Source organism: Medicago sativa, chromosome 2 (assembly GCF_051527215.1).
Source record: "Medicago sativa cultivar Bolivia chromosome 2, Bolivia_mono, whole genome shotgun sequence".
NCBI lineage: Eukaryota > Viridiplantae > Streptophyta > Magnoliopsida > Fabales > Fabaceae > Medicago > Medicago sativa.
In genome coordinates this window covers 18,994,002-19,017,067 of record NC_140750.1, presented here as the reverse complement: position 1 = coordinate 19,017,067, position 23,066 = coordinate 18,994,002, and the positions used below count along the sequence as shown (strand labels likewise).

At 34.8% G+C, this 23,066-nt stretch overlaps 4 protein-coding genes, 1 long non-coding RNA gene and 2 pseudogenes across 9 annotated transcripts; 5 read left to right on the top strand and 2 right to left on the bottom strand.

Moving 5' to 3' along the window:
• Window positions 1-1,676: 1,676 nt before the first annotated feature.
• Window positions 1,677-3,444, top strand: LOC146945228 (putative pectinesterase 67; annotated as a pseudogene). Its single transcript, XR_015026272.1, has 4 exons — window positions 1,677-2,256; window positions 2,410-2,572; window positions 2,899-3,105; window positions 3,193-3,444. The product of XR_015026272.1 is annotated as a putative pectinesterase 67 (transcript).
• A 1,455-nt stretch (window positions 3,445-4,899) lies between these two features.
• On the top strand, window positions 4,900-8,585 carry LOC146945227 (uncharacterized). 4 transcript variants are annotated; one of them, XM_085743570.1, is made up of 3 exons: window positions 4,900-6,024; window positions 6,133-6,968; window positions 7,384-8,585. In XM_085743570.1, the coding sequence occupies exons 1-3, from the start codon at window positions 5,106-5,108 to the stop codon at window positions 7,384-7,386; spliced, it is 1,758 nt and encodes a 585-aa protein (XP_085599696.1). In that variant the 5' UTR covers window positions 4,900-5,105; the 3' UTR covers window positions 7,387-8,585. The 4 variants fall into 4 exon arrangements, 3 of the variants coding, with proteins under 3 accessions (XP_085599696.1, XP_085599695.1, XP_085599694.1); XR_015026271.1 differs by having other exon boundaries at window positions 4,901-6,024; window positions 6,133-7,254; window positions 7,384-8,580; XM_085743569.1 differs by lacking the exon at window positions 7,384-8,585 and having other exon boundaries at window positions 4,901-6,024; window positions 6,136-7,321.
• A 1,466-nt stretch (window positions 8,586-10,051) lies between these two features.
• On the bottom strand, window positions 10,052-11,154 carry LOC146945226 (uncharacterized). Its single transcript, XR_015026273.1, has 2 exons — window positions 11,023-11,154; window positions 10,052-10,246 (listed from the first exon to the last, which is right to left on the bottom strand). It is a non-coding gene; the product is annotated as an uncharacterized LOC146945226 (long non-coding RNA).
• Window positions 10,242-12,901, top strand: LOC146945225 (uncharacterized; annotated as a pseudogene).
• A 1,746-nt stretch (window positions 12,902-14,647) lies between these two features.
• Window positions 14,648-18,896, top strand: LOC146945222 (uncharacterized). The gene is made up of 2 exons (XM_085743567.1): window positions 14,648-15,594; window positions 18,851-18,896. The coding sequence occupies exon 1, from the start codon at window positions 14,799-14,801 to the stop codon at window positions 15,441-15,443; it is 645 nt and encodes a 214-aa protein (XP_085599693.1). The 5' UTR covers window positions 14,648-14,798; the 3' UTR covers window positions 15,444-15,594; window positions 18,851-18,896.
• LOC146945224 (uncharacterized) lies at window positions 15,842-17,217 on the bottom strand. Its single transcript, XM_085743566.1, has 2 exons — window positions 16,876-17,217; window positions 15,842-16,734 (listed from the first exon to the last, which is right to left on the bottom strand). Exons 1-2 carry the CDS (start codon window positions 16,922-16,924, stop codon window positions 15,917-15,919), a joined length of 867 nt encoding a protein of 288 aa, XP_085599692.1. The 5' UTR covers window positions 16,925-17,217; the 3' UTR covers window positions 15,842-15,916.
• LOC146945223 (uncharacterized) lies at window positions 17,226-18,542 on the top strand. The gene is made up of 2 exons (XM_085743565.1): window positions 17,226-17,293; window positions 17,376-18,542. The coding sequence occupies exons 1-2, from the start codon at window positions 17,279-17,281 to the stop codon at window positions 18,456-18,458; spliced, it is 1,098 nt and encodes a 365-aa protein (XP_085599691.1). The 5' UTR covers window positions 17,226-17,278; the 3' UTR covers window positions 18,459-18,542.
• Window positions 18,897-23,066: the final 4,170 nt, after the last annotated feature.

The window sequence follows — 23,066 nt, the reverse complement described above, 5'->3', positions numbered from 1 at the left end:
ATCACACAAGTTCATGTGAATTTTATAATTATTTTTGGGTAAAACCGACATACAAATTGTTGTGCGGCGATAGGTAAAAATCCTTCTTGTCTTTCATTCTTCAGCTTTTGCTTCTACACACAAAGTATTTGGCTTGATTATACCATGATGATTTCCAAAAATGACGTCCCGGAGAATCTTTGATGAAAACGGTTATTTAAAGGTTAACATCTTTGATCATAGGTTGTTTGACCTTCAAATGATGATATGTCCAATAACATATTTGATGCCCTTAAAGTATCCTATCAGCGGAGGAAGATGACTCTTGTTGCTTTAACTAGAGGATCGACCCACTACCAGACGCTTCGCTTCAATTCTTTAGACGTATCGATTCACTACATGTCCTTAGATGCTTCACTCCTCGTCTTTAGACACTTCACCTCTTGTCTTAGAACTACCAGAGTATGTACTTAAATAACTGTGTGCTAGACAGTCGATTCAATTTGACTCTAGTTAAAGTATCAAAGACATAGTAGATGCGCACACTCAATGTCAAGGCTCCAGATGGGATCATACTCGGGGAGAATATCCATCCATGTTAAGTAAAGAAAATTGCTCAAAAAATTGCTTGTTTTTTGTCATAAAAAAGGAGATTGTAAGAATAAAGTTGGTTTAGAAACAATATCACAGTTGATGTTTTCATGGTAGCACATGAAAGGAACAATGTTTCTGGTAATTGTGTATTCAAGTATGTAGGATATAAGTATTAAATTGATAAAATTTACAATCGTCTTCATCAAGATAGTGGAACACAACAACAAGTGTAAATGACAAAGTACACTCAGGTTTATCAGGTGGGCATGTAATTCGAATAAACAAAACCTTGTTATTCAAGTCAATTCCAGTCAAAGTATAAAACCTTGTTGAATTATGACTTATGGACACACATCTTTATCGACTCCTTTCATAGCAACCTTTGATACCATACACATTCAAATGGTAGCAACTTCAATAGGATGCACCCACCATTAGGCTTAAATAACAGTGTCAAGGGTGAAGACGCTAGACTTGTAAACTCATTGGGGGATCTTCCTCCTATAGCCAGAGGTTGGCCACCAAAATGATACACATGATATAAGATCTTTTGCCACAACAGAACCTTCTCCACACAACAGTTCTAAGAGGTTTTGGTGCCACAAACCATCTTTAGCACACAATCTACCTTTGGAAACAATGTAATGCACTTGAAAACAGTGTCAGTCAACTTCTTCATAGCCCATACCGTCTTATCCAAACCCATACTCCTCAAAGTAATCTTCTTCATAACCCATACCGTCTTATCCAAACCCGTCCAACACACTATCAACCAACTTGGCAAGGTTGTATGCTTCTCTCCATATAGCCAACCAACCTAAAATGTGTTTTCATCAATTAAAAGGTTTTGATGCATATGTTTTCCAAATCAATAAATTAACAATTATGTTTATAAATTAAGGAGTTAGGTGTATTTGTTAAATTTTGTTTTTGTGGAAAGATAATTTCATTATAAAAAACACATTTCATTAGTTATTAGTATTATATATTTTTCTGAATTAATTTTATATTTTGATAAGTAAGTTGTCCTCTATACTTTTTTTAAAAAAAAAAAAAATGTGTTTTTCATTTATTGAATAATATGTTCCAAAAACTCACAAAGCTATAAGCTACAAAAATAAAGTTGCTACACACCTCAAAATATACTAACAACTTTTCCTCATGCAACCAAAATTTCGAACTTCTGAACGTCCTCCAATATAGAGAGAACTGTAAAACCAACCCAAATAATCTTTAATTCATTAACGCTCAATTTTACCTTCCTAATATCTTAACTCCAAAAATAAATCAATCTCCTTGCACTTTTATAAACCTTCTCATTTCTCGTGTCTGATCACATAATATTAAACCACAAGAAACCTCAATATCTAATTAACCACAAATTCTCAATAAGCCTCAAAACATGACTTTTTCTTCTTCATCTTATTTGTCTATTTCTTTTTCAACAATCACAATTAAAATTCTCATTTTTATCTTGCTTTTTATACCATAGTGTGCTCTTGCCTTTGATGTAAAAACAGTCATAGACTCACCTATGTTAACACAAAAGGTAGGAACTAATCGCACTATTATAGTTGATATCAATGGAAATGGAGACTTTATATCAGTCCAAGCTGCCATAGATTCAATTCCTGAAGAAAATTCTAATTGGGTCATCGTTCATATTAGAAAAGGAGTATATAGGTAAAATTTAACTATCATTAGGTAACATATATTCATTAACTATTATCATAATTTTACCATTGATCATACCTGTATTTATCAATTAAAATATATGCTACCTATCAAGTTAAATAGTTATTTTATTGATTACATTTTAATTTTGATAATGTGAAGAGAAAAAGTGCACATACCAAAGAATAAGCGTTATATATTTATGAGAGGAAATGGAAGAGGAAAAACTGCCATTGTTTGGTCTGAAAGCTCCTCTGATAACATAGCTTCTGCCACCTTCAAAGTTGAAGCCTCCGATTTCATTGCCTTTGGAATTAGCTTCAAGGTAACTTCATACTTTCTAATTATATAAGTTTTTTGAATCTTAGGTTTCTATTAATATTGTATACCAGAAATTTTTGAATTACCAACAAAAATAATTAGATATGGAAGAAATTAAATTATTATCTAATTTTAGCGTCTTTAACGCTTTGCGACCGAATCAAAGATATGTTTTAATTAATAATATCTAATTTTTGCGGGTATTTTAAATTTTTCTAGTAGTTTATATTACTATTCTTACCGTTGTCGTCGTCATCATTATTAATATGAATATTCTAATTATGAAAAGAAGTAACACTTATCAATTTTTTCGATGTTGTTGTATTACAGAATGATGCACCTACAGGGATAGCCTATACTTCACAAAATCAATCCGTTGCAACATTTTTGGCAGCGGAAAAAGCAGCATTTTATCATTGTGCATTTTACAGTACACACAACACACTCTTTGAAAACAAAGGTAGACATTACTATGAGTCTTGTTACATTCAAGGCTCCATTGATTTCATATTTGGTCGTGGCAGAACCATCTTCCAAGTGAGTTCATCGTCACATCTCTTTTCTATATCGTGACTTAATTTTCATAAATATTTATTAATGATTATGATTATTTTTTTTATGCAGAATTGTGAGATATTTGTGGTTGATGACAAAAGGATAACAATTCGTGGGTCAATTACAGCTGCAAATAGAGAAAATGAAAGTGAGATGAGTGGATTTATATTTATCAAAGGCAAAGTTTATGGCATTGGTGGTGTGTACTTAGGAAGGGCTAAAGGTCCTTATTCTAGGGTCATTTTTGCTAAGACATACCTCTCCAAAACCATTGTCCCGGAAGGATGGACAAATTGGAGTTATGATGGTAGCACTGAGTAAGAACATTATCATTTATCACCAATTCATTTGTTAATTAAATTTTTCTAGTGTTTTCATGAAAAACCATTAGATTAATGTATACATTGGTGAAAAATAATAATTAATTTTGGTTAACCTATCTCTACTAAAAAAAACTAAGATAACTTATACAAGAACAACCAATCTTAATCTCTATAATTGACTATATTGATCAAATTATGCCACATTGTTCTATCATAAATCATATTTGAATCCAACTCATTAATCTCTAAATCTTTTATAATATAATTTCTCTGAAAGTTATTTTAGGTCTTTCTCTACCTCTTTTGATATGATTTTCCTCCATATGATCTACTATTCTTACTACAACATCTACTGGCCTTTTTTATGCATGCTCAAGCCACATGAGCCTATTTTCTATTATCTTTTTCGATTGTAAGTGTTACCCCAATTCTCTCTAACGATGTCATTCTTAATCCTGTTTGGTCTTGTCTGACCACACATTTTACACAAGATACTTGTCTCCGCTACACTTGCTTTACACTCTGTACCATACAACATCGCTGGTCTGACATCTGTCCGGTATAATTTTTCTTTCAACTTAAATAGTACTTTCATTTCAAATAAACCACTTGAGGCTCTTCTCTATTTCACCCATCCAATTTAAATACGATTATTTACATCTACTTCTATTTCTCCATCATTTTGTACTATGGACCCAAGATAGTTAAACCTTGTAACTTGGGGTATGATATGATCTCCAACTTTCACCTAGATCTTAGGTAGAACTACTTCGTCTTTTGTTGAAGTTACATTACATATACCCTGTATTGCTTCTACTCAGGCGGAAACCATACACTTCCAATGCTTGTCTTCAAGTCTCTAACCTCCCATTCAGTTCCTCTCTCGACTCTACAAGCAACATCTTATGCAAAAAACACATATCTTGGTGCTAACTCTTGGATGTATTCCACAAGTACATCCAAAATAAAGTAAAAAGATAAAGGCTTATAGTTGACCCTTGATGCAATCCTATTGGTACGAGAAAATTATTTGTAGCCTCATCTTAAGTCTTCACACTAGTTGAAGCTCCTTTATAGATATCCTTGATAACTCTAAGTCTCTAATATAAGCAATCATAATTCCCCTTTCTTCTCTAGGGGTTTCCACAAAATCTATTTTCCAAATCAATGGAAACTAAATGTAAGTCCTTTTTTATTCATCGGATATCACTCCATCGTAATTACTTATAAAAATTGATATGACATTATATATCGAGAGACTAATATTACAGTACTAACATAATATTTTATCAATAAAGATTATTTTGACTAACATATTCACGTTTAAAAAACTCATCTTATCTTGAGTTAAGATCCTCTCAATTTAATCGTTTCTCCATCTTTTCCATTTAGAGAGATATAGATGCAAACAATCTTGAAAATAATTAATTATAGTGATACTCGTTTAAAAAAAAGTTCATTTGTAGTCACGCCATGGATAGATTTCCTACTGGGTTTCATTTGAGTTCCTTGCTTGCTTGGCTGTCTTCTTCCACCTTCTTTTTTCGTAGTCCCTTTTAAGCTTCATAGATCAATCAGGTATATTTTTCCATCTTTTTATTTTTATTTAGTTTCTTTCACTATTACCATTCTTTGCAAACATTTCAACCAAACTTAGTCATGAGTAACAGTGTACAAGAGCTCTTTCCTTCTCCGAACCCAAAACCTAGTATTTTTCTGTCGGAATCTAGTTCTTCTTCATTTGAAACTTGGTCACCTTGTTCTTCTCAAACAGAACAACTAAAAAATGTAGTTCCTCCTAAAAGAAACCCTAACAAGGGTAATAATGATGAAGAAGGTTCATCTTTTAACATTCTAAACTATGAATCATGGGTCAGTCCCAATATTTTGAAGCACCACTCAGTCTTTACCTCAAACAAAGATATCGTTGATTTGCGGAAAAAAATTAAGCTGACCCATGATTCCACAGAAGATAAAATTGTATGTTTTCCATGCTCCAAAGAAGAACGTGTGTGTTGGCAACACAAACACAAAGATGAAAATGAACAAGAGTTTATTTATATGTATAAGTTTCTCTTTGAGAAATTGTCAATTTCACTTCCATTTTCCAAGTTTCAATGTGATGTTTTGGGTGCCATAAATGTTGCTCCTACGCAACTTCATCCTAATACATGGGGTTTTATAAGCGCGTTTGAAATCCTTTGTTCTTGTGTTGGCATTGAGCCTAGTGCGAAAAAGTTTCTCTATTTCTTCAAAGTGACGGTTTTTGGAAAGATGGGATGGATTTCTGCAAGTGGCCGGCGAGGGAGACGGTTGTTTACTGCTTTTGAATCTTCCTACAAGGATTGGAAGAACACGTTCTTTAGAGTTTATTCGTCATTTTTTTTCGATGAAGGGAGAAATCCTCGATTTCCCCTACATTGGACAACTGACCCTGTTCCCTATAATACCTTTGAGATTGATCAATTGGATGAGGTTGAGCGAGATGAAGTCCAACGGTTGAGCTGTTTACCAGTGTTTCATTGTGCTGACTTGATAAGACTTAATGTAAACCGTGATGCTTTGATGCTTTTTTTCTGTAAGTTGCACATTCAAGGGTTTTGCTTGTTGGTTATGTTATGCTCGTTATCTTCATTTCAATTATCGTATGTATATGACTTTTGATATTTGTTTTCTGTTGTTGCAGTAGACATGACAAAAAAGCTTAAGAAAAAGGACTTGGAGAAATACCTACCTTCTACAGATTCGATTGCTGATACCTCAGCTCCCAACGGTACCATGGCCGCACCTTCAGGCAGTCAACTTAAGGAAAAGATGCGAAAAAGACTAGCCAAGGTCCCAGCTGAGCCCCTGCCTCATAAACAAGCTCGTGTCGCCAGGTCATCTGCCCCCCTTGACTCAGCTGGTGGAATTCAGAGGTCAGTAGCAACTGCCACTGCAGGGAATGCTCCTTCCTCCGAGGTCCCTTTGGTTGATCCGGCACCAACCATGGTGGATGTTCATTTCAGTCCGGGTATGATAGATGATGGGGTTTGGTCTTCCTTAGAGATTGACAGAACACATGTTGGTAAACCGAGGAAAGAAGATATGGTTGAGGCAGCCCTAGCGCACCAGCTACGCGCTTTAACTCTTATGAAGGAGGTGAAACAAGATCTGATCTCAGATGGCGTGGATAAGGTGATTAAAGAGAATGAAGAGGATAAGCTGATTAAAGATTTGAAACAAAAACTGGAGGTTGCTCGCAAAGCTCAAGACAAGCTCAAAAAAGAAGTGTTTGACTTGAAGACCAAACAAGAGAAATTGTGCATGGAGAAAATCAACTTAGAATCTGCTTTGAAGGAAGAGCGTGATCTGCGCAAATCCACCCAGGTCAATCTGACTGAGGAGAAAAAGAAACTTGAGCAGGTCTTGTCTGACAAAGCCCTTCAGTATTTCGAAGGCTTCAACTGTGCCAAGTCTCAAGCCGCCTTCTTGTGCTCGGTTGATGAAGGAAAATTAGATGCCATGCGCCTTTGGGGTAAGGTAAGGGACGGTGAAATCGTAGTTGATGACGAGGAAGAGGAGAGCGAGGGCAATGATAGTTGAGTGGAGTGATAGTCGAGTGGAGTGTTCTTCCAAGGATTCAGATTTTGTAGTTGACCTAAATGATGAACAGAGATGATGAAGTCGCCACAGAATGTTGAGATCACTTCCCTGAAAATAACAACCCTTAATTTTAGCTTCTTTTGTTTATTTTTAGTGATAGCACTTCTACTAACTCGTGGTTGAACTTCCTTTATTGTGGAAATAGTAACTCTCTACAATGAAAGTAACTCTCCTGAACTTTACTTAAGATTTTCTCCACAAAGGCATTATTTTATTACTCTTTATAGCTATTCTGCATGATAGTATTTATCACTTGTCATATTAGGAACTAATGTTTGTTCTCTGATTGCAGTAACAACGGCATAGCAAAATCTAAGCAATGCAGAAGAAACAATAGTATGTGGGATTAACAATTATTTTTGGCTTTGTTTAATTCTCTGGTGTTCTGCTAGCTGATATGTAAGCGCATGGTTTTAGTTACGGACCTCCTGTTTGAAGCAATGCTATGCTTGGTTGGGCTGTAGTGTACTGCCAAACCTTTTTCGGTGGCTGCTATAGTTTTAACACCTAGTATATTTTAGCTTCAGGACTAGTTGGGATTTTGTTTTGGTTTGGAATTTTGCGGTTCCAGGGGTTTTTGATTGTTTACGGTGTTCCGCCTATGTACGGCACCGGATTATGTATGTCCCTTTTCGTTTTTTCCGCGAGTGGTACGGTTTTAGTATAACTCGACGTGAATAAATTTTGCCGATTCAAAAAAAAAAAAAAAAAAAAAACAATATAAACAATATTAGGCTCTGCACCATGGCCAATACTTGATAACACTGAATCCAAAAACCACCACCGATTCGCACCATGGCCAATACTTGATAACACTGAATCTCTGTCATGGGAACATCAGGCTCTGCAGTTCTTATTGATTTTAGTCCAATCCATGCAGCAGATGTGGAACTTCTTGCTGGTGGGACTTTTGTGATAGCTCATTGGGTGCTGTAAGTACTTTCAACTTAAAATTCAATTTGTTTGACTTTTGGATAGGGGTATGATATATGATAAAATATTATGGCGTCATTTGATCCATGTAGTCAACATAAAACTTGGTTATTGTTATTGTTGTATAGAATCTAAGTATTGATGGATTAATATTAAATTTGAAAAGTAAAATAATAGTGCTGCTGTTAGAATATAGATCTCTGCACGCCTTGAACTTTTAAGAAATACACATCTACCTTTATATTTTGCACCTTGAACAGAGTCTATTTTTGTATTTGTTTCATATTTTTTTGTTTGGTGCCTGTTGAGCTTTGTCTCTAATAATTGCTTTGTGCATTGCATATTTTTGTTTTTGCTGATCATATTTTTACAAAGTGTTGATAAATTGATAGAAAAGTTCAGTATCCTCAATGATTTGGAAAATTTTGAAGTATATAGAAATCTAAAATTGCTTCGCTTTGTTTTTATGGATCCTTTCTTTTAGAACTTGTAAATTGTTTGTGCTATATCAAAAACCTAAATTTATTCTGCTTGTGCTATATGAAGAACCTATAATTTGAACTTGTATTTTTTGCTATATAAAGATTCTATTTGTGATTTATGTAAAATTCAGTCACATTACGATTTTTCTTTTAGTGGAAGATTACGAGTAATCTCTGTGATTATTTTTTCAATTAGTTTATACAGGTTCTCATTTATAATAAAATCAAGTCTACTATATGTCACTTTTTCATATAGACACATTCTATGTTAAATAGTATTTTCCAAGGATTAAATTTGTTCTATTTTTAAACTAAAATGGTGGGACCCCTTCCCGGACCCTGCGTATGCGGGAGCTTCAGTGCACCGGGTTGCCCTTTTTATTTTTAAACTAAAATAGTTCAGAGATTAGAACAAAAATATGATATTGTATTTAAAGACAAATACAGTATCAGTAGTAACTACTTGAAAGATTTGAACATATTTGGGACCCTCAGTGAGATTTGTTGAATCTCTTGGAACTTCTCCATGCTCATTTTATGATTCACTTTGCTGCTCACAACTAATACTACCTACATTGATGGTGCTCATGCTTAGTTGAATTGAAACTGTCAGGTAACAGAAACTTTGTTTTAACAACTATATCAAAGTTAACTTTTTTATCTTCAATCTCAATGCAAATTTTTAGTTCTTTTCTGACTTGGATTGCGTTGTTAGCTAAATCTATTCCAACAAAAAATTGAAAAACTCAGTGCCATTTACCCATTCCTATCCATTAAATAAAAAATGTATGACTGCTTTTACCTCTAATGTTTAGTCTAATCACTAATGAAATGGTTGATAAGCTCTACTTCAGAATATTGAAGATGAATGGATGAACGATTGTTCGGTGGTTCATATTTAGAAAGATGTGTTCAAGAACATTGATAATGAGTTGATTGTTCAATGATTTTAGGATTTGAAATCGCGTAAAGCATAATTACAGAGTATATATGTAATTTTTTTTATATATATGATTAAAATTTAATAGTTTTTATCCCAGGACGTGGTCCTATATATTTTCTAACGGCTGTAATTTTATTTTGCTTAAAAAGGTGCTTCCATTGTTTTGCACCAATTTGGCATGAACTTCACTTCTGGTATCCTTTAAAACATTTTTGTGTAAAAATTAGTCAAATATTTCAATACCTAACCATGGTACAAGGTACCTTACACATTGCCACGCCTAACCGATGCCACTGGCCACAAATAATGATAGTCAAGGTCGTGTAATTAACACCTGGGCTGATATTATTAACCGTGCTAACCTTGGTATGGAAGTTATGCATGAACGTAATGCTCATAACTTCCCTCTAGACCTAGCTGCGGTCGAGGCTCCATCTATAAATGGATAATATTTTGGTTTAAAAAAAGGATACGACAAAAGGTAAGACTGAGATGAGTCTAGTCTCTAGGCGTGTGGAATGATTGTTCAAGAAACTAAACTCATTTTTGAAATGCTCCTTCATTTGCTAGTAATATTTATTTAATAGCACCAAAAAAAATAAAGATACTAAGAATAAAATGATAACTACAGAGAACATAAAAATACTAAGAAAAGAATGCAAAACACAATAAAAGTGTGAAAATTATTAGTATAAAAGTCAGATTTCTCTTTAATATCTTCCTTCATGTATCATTTTTGTTGGCAATACTAGAGCTTCCAACGGCTCCATCCATCGAAGCACAAGCCAAACTATAACCTAAAATAGAAAAATAACAAACACATTAGTAAAGAAAGATGAAAAGCAACACATATTACATGTAAAAGGGAATTTTAAAGCAAGTACTGCACGTTCTCTGTACCAAAAATTACTAATACTAACATTGAACAAAACATCAACAATAATTAAACAAAGCAGGAAAGGGGCATTATTCATCTATAAAAACAAGCAAACAGGAACATTAGACAAGGGAACTGTTAGTTTCTAATTTAAGTTTAGTCAGTTTTGATTAGTGTTTAATCCAAGTTTGTTTGGGTTAACACATGATTAGAAGTTTGTTACAAGTTAGTTAGATAAACTAGCTTAGTTTGTTATGTTTGTTTAGATAGCTTCCTAAGCAAGCAATGTTAATAAGCCCTTTATAAAAGGCATGTTGTAACTATTCCTCACAACTAATTATAACTTTTGGGGTTTCATTTGACTTATTTCTTGTCTTAGCTTCCTAAATCATCAGGTACATTTCTCTATCTTTCATTCTATTTTCTTTCAATATTACCTTTCTTTCCCATTTTTTCGTTGCAAAAATTTCAACCAAACATAGTCATGAGTAACACTGTAGAAGAGCCTTTTCCCTCTCAAAATCCCAAACCACAACCAAAACCTAGTTCTTTTTCACAAGCAGGACTTCTCAAAAATGTTCCATCTTTTAACATCCTAAACTATGAATCATGGGTCAGTCCCCATGTTTTGAAGCACCACTCAGTCTTTACCTCAAACAAAGCTATAGTCGATTTGCGGAAAAAAATTAAGCTGACCCGTGATTTCACAGAAAAAAAAAATTGTATGTTATCCATGCTCCAAAGAAGAACGTGTCTGTTGGAAATACAAAGATGAAAATGAACCAAAGTTCATTTATATGTATAAGGCACTCTTTGAGAAATTGTCAATTTTACTTCCTTTTTCAAAGTTTCAATGTGATGTTTTGGTTACCCTAAATGTTGCTCCTACGCAACTTCATCCTAATACATGGGGTTATATCAGAGCTTTCGAAATCCTTTGTTCGTGTGTTGGTATTGAGCCTAGTGCGAATAAGTTTCTCTATTTCTTCCAAGTTAAGGTTTTTCGAAAGATGGGATGGATTTCTGCAAGTGGCCGGTCCGGGAGACGGTTGCTTAAGGTTTGTTCTTCCTTCAATAAATGGAAGAACATGTTCTTTAGAGTTCGTTCTCCATTTTTTCTCGATGAAGGGAGAAATCCTCGATTTCCCCTTCATTGGACAACCGATCCTGTTCCCCATACTACCTTTGAGATTGACCAATTGGACGAGGTTGAGCGGGATGAAGTCCAACGGTTGAGCTTTTTACCAACATTTGATTGTTCTAAGTTGATAAGACTAAATGTAAACCGTGATGCTTTGATGCACCATTTTTGTAAGTTGTGCATTTGAGGGTCTTGTTTCTTATGTTATGTTATGCTTGTTATCTTCGTTTCTTTTGACGTATGATATTTGTTTTCTGTTGTTGCAGTCAACATGACAAAAGATCTTAAGAAAAAGGACTTGGAGAAATTCCTACCTTCTATGGGTTCGATTGCTGATACCTCTGCTCCCAACAGTACCATGGTCGCACCTTCAGGTAGTCAGCTTAAGGAAATGACGCGAAAAAGACTAGCCAAGGTCCCAGCCGAGCCCCTGCCTCATAAACAAGCTCGTGTCACCAAGTCGTCTGTCCCGCTAGACTCGGCTGGTCGAATTCAGAGGTCCGTAGCAACTGCCACTGCAGGGAATGTTCCTTCCTCCAAAGTTCCTTCGGTTGATCCGGCACAAACCATGGTGGATGTTCCTTTCAGTCCGGGTCTGATAGATGCTGGGATTTGGTCTTCATCAGAAATTGGTGGAACGCATCTTGCTAAACTAAGGAACGAAGATAAGGTTGCGGCAGCTCGTGTTCTACAAGAACGTGCTTTAACTCTTATGAAGGAGGTGGAACAAGATCTGATCTCAGATGGCGTGGATAAGGTGATTAAGGAGAATGAAGAGGATAAGCTGATTAAAGATTTAAAACGAAAACTGGAGGTTGCTTACAAAGCTCAAGACAAGCTCAAAAAAGAAGTGTTTGACTTGAAGACCAAACAAGAGAAATTGTGCATGGAGAAAATCAACTTAGAATCTGCTTTGAAGGAAGAGCGCGATCTGCACAAATCCACTCAGGTCAATCTGACTGAGGAGAAAAAGAAACTTGAGCAGGTCTTGTCTGACAAAGCCCTTCAGTATTCCGAAGGTTTCAATTGTGCCAAGTCTCAAGCTGCCTTCTTGTGCTCGGTTGATGAAGGAAAATTAGATGCCATGCGCCTTTGGGGTAGGGTAAGGGACGGTGAAATTGTAGTTAATGACGAGGAAGAGGAGAGCGAGGGCAATGATAGTCAAGCGGATGGTTCTTCCGAGGGTTCAGATTTTGAAGTTGACCTAAATGATGAACAGAGATGATGAAGTCGCCTCAGAATGTTGAGATCACTGCCTTAGTTTTAGCTTCTTTTGTTTATTTTTAGGATTAGTGATAGCACTTCTGCCTCAGAATTTTGCTTAAGATTTGCTACACAAAGGCACTGTTTTATTACTCTTTTATAGCTATTCTGCATATGATGGAATTTATCACTTATCATATAATAGGAACTAATATTTGTTCTTTGATTTCAGTAACGATGGCATAGCAAAGTCTAAGAAATGCAGAACCAACAATAGTATGTGGGATTAACAATACACACAATATTATATCTCTGTAGTAAAGAAACTACTTATTTGTTTCCTTATTATATAATGGGTTAATTATGTTTCTAGTCCCTGTAAAATAGCGATCTTGTAAATTTAGTCCTTACTTAATTTTAAGGGTAAATACAGACTTTGGTCCCTTAACTTATTTTTGCGTTTCATTTTGGTCCCTTAACTTTAAACTGTCTCAATTTGGTCCCATAAGTATCTCTCCGTTTACCAAAGTGATCCCTTCCGTTAGTTTTTTTTCAAAAAACGTGAACTTTGGCAAGGTAAGCTTCCAGGTGGCACATTGGAAGATATTAGCGTCGGCTTAGCCGAGGCTACACAATCCCAAACCCAGAAAATTCATCATCATCATAACTAAACCCAGCAAAATTAATAAATTTCATGAAAAAACTCAAAAAAAAACTCAAAAAATAAAAATAAAAATCATTACAACAACAAGAGCAACACTCTTTCCAACATTCCTCACTTATCTTCTCCCTCGTCTCTCTTCTCACCACAACAATCCCAACCTCTCACTGCAGCTCCTTTCTCTTTCACTCACCAACGCAATCGCATCCACTCTCTTTCACCTCTTCACCGTCATCGCTGTTGTATTCTGTCACAACCACCATCATCGTCGTTAGACAATTACCGCCGCCCCGTTCACCACCGCCGTATTCTCTCTTTCACAATGGTGATGACGATCTTCTGTCCTCCGTTCCAACACTTCGTCACCACCACGTTGTCTCATCTCGCCACCACCACGTCGTCTCAGATCCAACGAACACTTCGTCTCCTCCCTCCTCCACTCCTATCATCGCCTCTGTCACAACCACCACGCCATCCAACCACCACCACACACACTTGGATCAGGATCTAAGTTTTAGAATCATTGGAGACACTCAAAAAGGTAAAGGGTCGAAGTAGAGTCAAAGCTCTTAAAGATCTTAGAAAACTTGTTGTTGCTCAAGTTTGTGCTGGAAAACAGTGTTGAAAAATGGTGGGGTTGGTTTGGTTTGTTCTTTGTTAGGTCCTTTTACTTCACATGTTGTTGGTTGTGAAGCTATTGGTATCCTTGTGAATTTGAATTTGAGTTTAGAATTGAAGAGAATAAATATTATGCATCGGCAACTTTGATTGGCTAAATTGTGTTCATCATCACCTTCATATCTTTTGAAGGTTTCTGCAATTTTTTTTAAGAGACTTGAAGGTTTCTGCAGTTAATTCAATTTTGTGTTATTTGAGTTAATTTTGGATGATGATGAAGATAATATATTGGTTTTTTTTTTTTTAAGTTTTGTGATGAAGTGCAGAATTGCAGGATGTGTAGCCTCGGCTAGGCCGACGCTAATATCTTCCAAATGTGCCACCTGGAAGCTTACCTTGCCAAAGTTAACGTTTTTTGAAAGAAACTAACGGAAGGGACCACTTTGGTAAACGGAGAGATACTTATGGGACCAAATTGAGACAGTTTAAAGTTAAGGGACCAAAATGAAACGCAAAAATAAGTTAAGGGACCAAAGTCTGTAAGTCCCCAAAAATATAGAAATAAACTTATTTCAATGCAATTTTATTTTATTTAGAAAAAAAGTTATTTTTACAAGAATTTTGGAATAAACTTCTAATATAATTATAGAAAAATAAAACAAAGTTATTACAAAAATGATATAAAAAATAAACTCAAACTTGCACTAGAAGCTTCGTACAAACACACTCTCTCTCCCACATTATAGTGCAGTTGCTTTGGTTTGCTATCAAAATCGCACTGCACATATCCACTCACCAAGAGCTTTTTTCTCTTCCATTTCTTTCTTTTCAATCACACAAAATTCCAAGATGGTCATAACCGTCGACCGTCACTGTAACCACCGCTTCACCGTTAACTTACACGGAACCGAAATCGACGTTACCGTTACCGACCTTGCCTCCGTCGTCAGAGAGTGGATTCACACCACCTTTCACCTCCGTCGCAACCTCGTCTACTGGAACCGTCTCGTCGTCGGCCTCGGCGTTCAATGGACTCCCGGCGGCCGACATCCTCCTGCTGACACCTTACAGCTCTGCGTCGGTCGCCGTTGCTTAATCTTCCAACTAGCTTACGCTAACCGTATTCCAAGCAAACTTCGTGAGTTTCTTCGCAACCCTGATCACACGTTTGTAGGTTTCTGGAACCATTCCGATCGTCGGAAGCTGGAGTCGTCTGTTCATCAGTTAAGGATGTATAGAAAACCGTTAGATCTGAGGCATTGGGTGGGAGTTGTGGATGCATATGGTTATAAAGAAGACCTTGATCATGATTCGGTGGCTGAAATTGTCGAGAAATGCTTGGGGTATGATGTGGAAGATGAACTGAGAAGTGAAATTGGAAGAAGTGATCGGGATGATGAAGATTTGAGTGATGAACAAGTTGTTTATGCAGTTGTTGATGCTTACTATGCTTATCGCATTGGGAAGGACATCAAAGCTTGGACACGTACATAGTGAATCTTTCAAAGCTTGCAATGATTTTGCTGATGTAACTGTTTATGCTTCAATAGTTTACTTTTGTTGTCGTTGATTTTCTTTCTTTTTTTTTTTTTTTTGTTAATTCTAGAATGGTGATTTGATAGTACTGTAGCTATTTCCATGTGATGTACATAATGGGGCTTTTTTTCCTGTCTGCCCTAGTTGTGAAATTTATATACCAATATGCCCTACTTGAAAAAAAAAACACCAAATGAGTATGCCATTTCAAATGGCGGACTCGTGAAGCTTTTTTAACTTCTTTTTTTTTCGTTTTTTCTTTTTTTTTTGGTTGTTTTATATTATTTATTTATTTTATCAATTTTAATTAACATAAAAACATATATTTAAAATATGGAAAAAAAAATCTAATAAAATGCTTAGTAAAATATTACAATAATATTTATTACATTAAAAGATAGTACAATATAATATCAATTACACAAAAATAACTAGTTTTGTCTAGTAAGAGGACAATTTTTTCGTGAGTGTCCGGTCTCACGACACATTCCACATTTTCTTGGATTTCTTTCCACCGCGTCCATTTCAGTCATAATGCGAGTACTATTTGGACGACCTTTTTTCACTCTTCGCATTGTCTCATCGTGGCAGAGAGTTTCCCCTTCGTATGGGATCCAATATGAAGGGTGTTGAATTACTTCGAACCTGGTATTGTACACGTTGAATACATGATCACTGCTATAAATTGGATGGATATATCTTCGATAGTCATGATTAAAACTAGAACAAGCAGCTATGACATGTGAACAAGGCATATGGAAAGCCTGAAATTTCCCACAATCACACCACTCTGCATGCAAGTCGACCTTGAAAGTTCCCTTTGGCCTTCCCTCCTTGTGGTCGACAGTTTCGCGGACAGAAAAAGTATGCATTTCTCGATCAAACTGATTGACTTCGTGAGTGTGGGACTTAATCACTTCGGCTTTAAGTGTGTTCATGCAATGCTCGGTGTAAGCTTGATTAGTCTTTAACCTGATATTCGCGTTCTCTCCTCGCTCTGCAAAAAGTGATGCAAGCCTATAATAGGTTGACTTGACCAAAGCAGTTTTAGGGAGGTTGCGAATACCCTTGAACACATTGTTCATCGACTCTGCAAGGTTAGAGGTCATGTGACCCCAGCGTACACCTTTGTCATATGCCTGTGTCCATTTTTCCTTGGGTATTTTGTCTAGCCATTTCACAGCTTCTTCGTTTTCCCCTCGGATTTTGTTGCGGTAATATTTGAATGTAGGCTCGTTCAATGCATAACCTACATTGCAAAATTATTATAAAAATAATAATAATAATAATAATAATAATAATAATAATAATAATAATAATAATAATAATAATAATTAGATAAGTTATAAAAAAAATGTAGAATTCATGATAATAAGAGTGTGATTATTACCCATATTGACAACTTGCTTTCGAAGTTCTCCATCTCTGATCGCCCGCATAAAATTCTGTGCAATGTGCCGGATACAGTACACATGGGTTGTTGGAGTATCGTGCCAACCATTTTGCGGATCATTGTATGCGCTTTTTATTGATTCATGCCTATCTGAAATCAAGCAAATATCTCTTTGTGGTGTGACGTGCCTTCTCAAATGTTTCAGAAAGAAACTCCAGGCATCCTTTGTCTCACCTTCCACAAGTGCAAAGGCGATGGGAAAGATATGGTTTTCACCATCTTGTGCAACAGCCAACAACAAAGTACCTTTGTACTTACCATATAACCATGTACCGTCAACTTGGATCACTCAAAAACACCTGGACATTCAGTGGCTTCATATCGTGCATTGATCGATAAAATGACTAAGAAAGACGTGAGAAAACATATCTTTACTTAATTATGATTGCAAAATATTTAAATTAAACTTATATATTAAATCAATTTTTATTTTTCAGTTTATTTGGAGGCCTTACTTAAGTCTTCCATACGAGGGCGAAGAGGACAGTCAACTATGGACTTCCAAAACTTATATTTTTTGTTATCACTTGGTAGAAATGCACCAATCAGATAGAGTGCGACTCCAATTTGGACTCGCGCAAAATATACCACCAGATGAACCAACATGCATGAAGAAGTACCATGAAATTGACCTGAGGCAGCAATACACGATTTCTTGGAAACATAAATATCCTGAAGAAATCCAAATGTGGGAAAATCGTCATGACTATGTGTTGCATGGCGAGCGTTATGCAGATGAAGTTAAACCAACGAGGGAGTATAGGCTTTGGTTTAAATCGTATACAAAATATCTTTCCAGCAACAAACATTTAAGGGACCCACGTTCACAACAACCTGAATCACCAGATGATACACCAGAAAATTTTGAAGTCCCAAATATGTCCGCCACAACACAACAACTTTCAAATATGGACATAGTAACATTTTCTGATAACCCTCCATATACCCAACAAAACTATGGCACATGCACAAACCAAACCAGCCAAAACTTCTACCCACACCAAAACCCCCAAAACTCACATCATCAATTCTATCCAAACCATACTCCCCAAAACATCTACACAGGTCAAACCTCCCAAAGTCAATTCAATGCAAATCAAACCCCTCAAAATTTCTACACATACCAAACTCCACAAAACCAATTCATCACAAACCAAACACCCCAAAGCTTCTACCCAAACCAAACCCCGCAAACCTTCTATGCAAACCGAACACCTTTCGACCATCATTTTACACAACAAACCCAACCACATAATAACTTTACACCGACATATAATTTTAATTTTTCCAGTCCATCATCAAACGCTACATGGGGCACAGCCGATCACGATTTTCTACGCGAAGTATGGCGTCAAGACGGTACTGAAGTTGAAAGAGGATTTTTTCAGTCATTTAATGGAATGCTTCAAGGAGGCAGTTCTTCAGTGCAATCATCTATGGACAACATACAACCGGAAGAACCACGATATCCTGTTCGTGACATTAGACGTAGAGGATGTGGCACTGACGGACATTTGTAGTTTTTTATTTGTCATAATAATTTTTAATTTTTATGCATTTTATGTTATGTTTTAATGTTAATTAATATAATATTATTTTTGTAATATTTTACTAAGCATTTTATTAGACTTTTTTTTCCATATTTTTAATTTATGTTTTTATGTTAATTAAAATTGATAAAATAAATAAATAATATAAAACAACCAAAAAAAAAAGAAAAAACGAAAAAAAAAGAAGTTAAAAAAGCTTCACGAGTCCGCCATTTGAAATGGCATACTCATGTCCACAAGTCCGCCAAATGAAATGGCGTACTCGTACCAGTTCAACTTAACTAGGGCACTTTGGTGTTTTTTTTTTCAAGTAGGGCATATTGGTATATAAATTTCACAACTAGGGCATACAGGAAAAAAAGCCACATAATGGTAATTGTCTATATCTAACTAGTAGCTAATTCCAAACCACTGTGTTTGAAACTGTGATTGATCAGACGTTTCACTATTTTCCATTGCAAGTAAATGAATATGTCCACCACCACATACTGAGAACGAAAAGAGGAGATATAATTACATGACACGACCTCAAATCAAAAGTTTAATCATGCATTGGATGGACAATTAAATAACACGACCTCAAATCAAAAGTCTAAGAGTCATGTTAATTTGTGCTCTAAGGACACATATTAAGCAATCTTAAAATAGAAATATTTCATTAATATTTATGCATTCAATTAATTAAAAGTCAACAAATTAAATGTAATACACGAATTCCACTAAAAAGATTCTACATTTGACTCACTAACTTGTGCCTTGAGGACACAAGTTAACATTTTTCAAAGTTTAATCATGCATTGGATGGACAATTACTCTTCTCACTAATGAAGTTATTCATTCACCGCACTTAAGGGTAGTTAACTGCCGCCTGACATTTTTCAACGACAGTTAGCTGTCGCTGTCACTTTTAATTGGTTCGAACATTTTTTAAGTCGGTTTAATCTATCTTAAAAGTGTCAGCGGTAGTTAACTGCGACTAACAAATAATGAACGACAGTTAACTGCTATTGAGTGTAACGAATGAACAATTTTTATAGGTGAAAAGAGTAATTTCCAAACTACAATAGACCTTCATTATTGTTGAATCCTCCATAGGATCATCAATAGTCGTACTTGACATTAGGGTTTTTGCGGCTAATTTTTATTAACAAGGGTATTTGTTAAATCCTCCATAGGATCATCGATAGTCGTACTTGACATTAGGGTTTCTGCGGCGAATTTTTATTAACTTTGGGACAGCCATGAAATTCAAAGATTAAATTCAATGTTTGCTCAAAGATTAAGTTTGGTATATTTGATTCGATCAAGTACATATTAAACAATAACTTTGACGTCTACAACGTTACAAATATGAAAGCATAAGTATGTCATACACTTTAGTTTCCTTATATTTGTAGGTTTGATCACATTTCTAGATATTTTTAGTGGTGTATGTTATTATCTTGAATGATTTGATTTTGTTTGCGGATTCATTCTTTTTTGTTTTAACAATTTTAAATTTGTTCTTAATCGAAGTTATTAACATGGGGGAAAATGATTTTTTTCATTAAATTCTTTATGTTTTTCTGGATTGATTTTGGTCCCTAATGAATATGACTTTGACATATTCTTGACATTTTTTTAACATATATTATATTATGGACATACAAAAGTTGAACATATATATGAAAATAACATGGACGCATAGAACATAAAAGAATCAAAATTCTTGATATAAATATGAACGTGAATTAGCTATTAGGGACCAATAATGAAACAATTTCTTTTGGTAAAATGAAAGCATGTTGTTTTATATTTTAAGAATTAAAATCAAAATTCGCTATCTATTTAGAGACGAAAAACTTATTCAACCACTTTTATCCTATCATTTCTTTTTTTTTTTCTTCACAAAATGTTGTTTACCATAGTTTTTTGGTTTTTTTACAATGTGTCCAAATGCTTAATTATGTGTGTAGCATGAGAGAATGAAGGAGTTTTCTTTTCCTCTACAAATTTCGTACGAACATGAGCCTTCGTTGCACCACGTACCACAATGCAAATGCTTCTCCAATAGAGTAATGATATTTTGACATCCATTTGATGACAACTTTGTTGACAACCTTGTTTTTCTCACTTCTTATTGGTCAAAAACAATGGAGAGAGAAAAAGGAAGAGAGAGGATAACAACATCATGTGAGTATGAGAGAGAAAATTGTCCAAAAGTTGTCAAAAAATGGTTGTCAAAATATCATTTCTCAATGCAATACTACATCCATTGCTGGAAATGATTTGTTGGCGAGCCTCGCAGTAAAGCCAATTCACTATCAACCACGTCCACATGGGTTCCTTCTATTTCCCAAAGAGAGATTATTGTTCAATTGATTAATTAAAAGGTTAAAACAAATCAAATGGGAATAGGAGAAAAATGTCATATTTTAAAATTAAAGTATTTTTTTAGGAGTCATTTCAAAAGTGTTCTTATTGTTAACTTAATGTAAACGATAATTAAAAATATCAAAATGACAAGGATTGTCTTAAAAGATTATAAACTACACGGATAACATTAGAAATTTATTTTTAAAAAACATTAGAAATTACCGTCACTTTATGTGCTGCTCTTCATGTGATTTGGTTATCGATTGATTGTTTGGACTATTTAGAAAGACAAGGTTAGCCGTATTTTTCGACATACAACCTATTATTACACCATTTGATTTTCATTACTTTACTGGTGGATCAATCTCCTTCGGTGTTTTACCATGAATCCTAGCTAAGTCTTTTGTATTAAGTTAGTAGCGATTTTGAGCCCTCGTTGGTTGACCCACTTTAATATGTTTGCTATTCGACTTACTCCTGTATGAAATTCAAAGTTTGTTCTTAATCTTAATCTTGATAATTTATTGGCTGGGGAACATGTTGTTTCAGCTGATTATTCTACCAAAAGTGTTTTTATTTGGTTGATCCAACAAGATTCTTTTCTTGTTTCTAAAGAGGACAATTAGTCGTGGATTTTGCATATCATAGTTTCTGAATATATCTAACATTTCTGAAAATATCATTTTATTTGCATATCATAGTTTTTGAAAAGGCTAAAATATGGTATTGGTCCCTGCAAAATAGGGCAGTTTTGGTTTTGGTCCCTGCAAACAAAATTATAGTTTTTGGTCCCTGCAAAATAGGTCAGTTTTGGTTTTAGTCCCTGCAAAAAAAAAATTATAGTTTTTGGTCCCTGCAAATTTTTTTATTTTTGGAAATAGTCCCTGGCCCCAATATGCACAAAAGTGACAAATCATCACAAAAACTATAATTTTTTTTGCAGGGACTAAAACCAAAACTGGCCTATTTTGCAGGGACCAAAAACTATAATTTTTTTTTTTGCAAGGACCACAACCAAAACTGACCTATTTTGCAGGGACCAATACCATATTTTAGCCTTCTGAGAATATCTAAAGACCAAAAACTATAATTTTTTTTTGCAGGGACCAAAACTAAAACTGACCTATTTTGCAGGGACCAATATCATATTTTAGCTTTATGAGAATATCTAAAGAGGACAATTAGTCGTGGATTTTCCTACCAATCCAGTTATGCCCACAATCAAGACAAGGTAGCACGTATGTATTTTTTGAATAAAGAAGTAGCATATGTATAGGATTGAATCACTCAACAACTTTTTTTTTTTTTATAGACTTTCTGTGGGTATATTTTTTTTTTAGACAAATTATATGGCTATACTTTCTGTATAATGGAGATTTTATCTTTTTTAGCAAGTGATTAGAGATTAGTATTTGACTAAAATATAGATTTACTTTATTTAAACATAATTTTTTTTTGTTTATCCTACGGTTCCTATATGTTTAATGTCGTGTGTGTGCGCGTGCGTTCTCTTTATTTTGCTCTAACGTTTCTTGCTCCTTTCTCTCGCTTTGTTGTGTTTTTTTTTTTTTTTTTTAACATTAACACCTTGTCTATTATCTTGCACCCATTAGCCAACACTAAAATGGATGACTCTGATGATTATTCTTATAAGTCATTGTATATTTCGCCTTCAGCTAGCTCTTGGTTTTATTTCAGGGACATATAAGCAAGTTTATGTTCATTGAAGAAGCTTATAACAAATGGCAAGTTTTTGCCGAATAAATGGTCTGTTTAAAATAGTTTTTGTTTTCAGATTTTGAAATATACAAGTCCTCTTCTCACAATGGTTATCCTTTTACATGTTTTAGTTTTTTAGTCTCTAAGACTAAAAAATTCAAAACAGTTTCTTAAACTGTAATTTTAAAAATAGTTTAGCAAACAAGTTTTTAATTTTCAAGTTTTTAAAAATTAAAAAAGAGTTTTTAGGAAGTGTTTCAAACAGGCTCAATTTGTCAATTTGTCCACCTATTATGAGAAAGAAAAAAAAACTCCTCATTTCAAGACTTATAGATCATCCATCAAGTAATCTCCAAATACGCATAGAGAAGGGGAGATCTCGCAATGCATGCATAATAGTCTCAGAAGTATCATCACATATGCAACGTTACAAGAACAACCCTAAGTTAGTTTCTTGCAATTTGTGTCTTAATTGGTAATTTTACAAGGACTAAAAGTATGTGT

Coding starts and splice junctions, on each gene's coding strand:
- LOC146945227 (XM_085743568.1), top strand. CDS start 5,106: ATGAGTAACAGTGTACAAGAGCTCTTTCCTTCTCCGAACCCAAAACCT. Junction 6,025..6,132: donor TGCTTTGATGCTTTTTTTCT/GTAAGTTGCACA, acceptor CTGTTGTTGCAG/TAGACATGACAAAAAAGCTT.
- LOC146945222 (XM_085743567.1), top strand. CDS start 14,799: ATGGTCATAACCGTCGACCGTCACTGTAACCACCGCTTCACCGTTAAC.
- LOC146945224 (XM_085743566.1), bottom strand. CDS start 16,924: ATGCGGGCGATCAGAGATGGAGAACTTCGAAAGCAAGTTGTCAATATG. Junction 16,735..16,875: donor AAAGCAAGTTGTCAATATGG/GTAATAATCACA, acceptor TTTGCAATGTAG/GTTATGCATTGAACGAGCCT.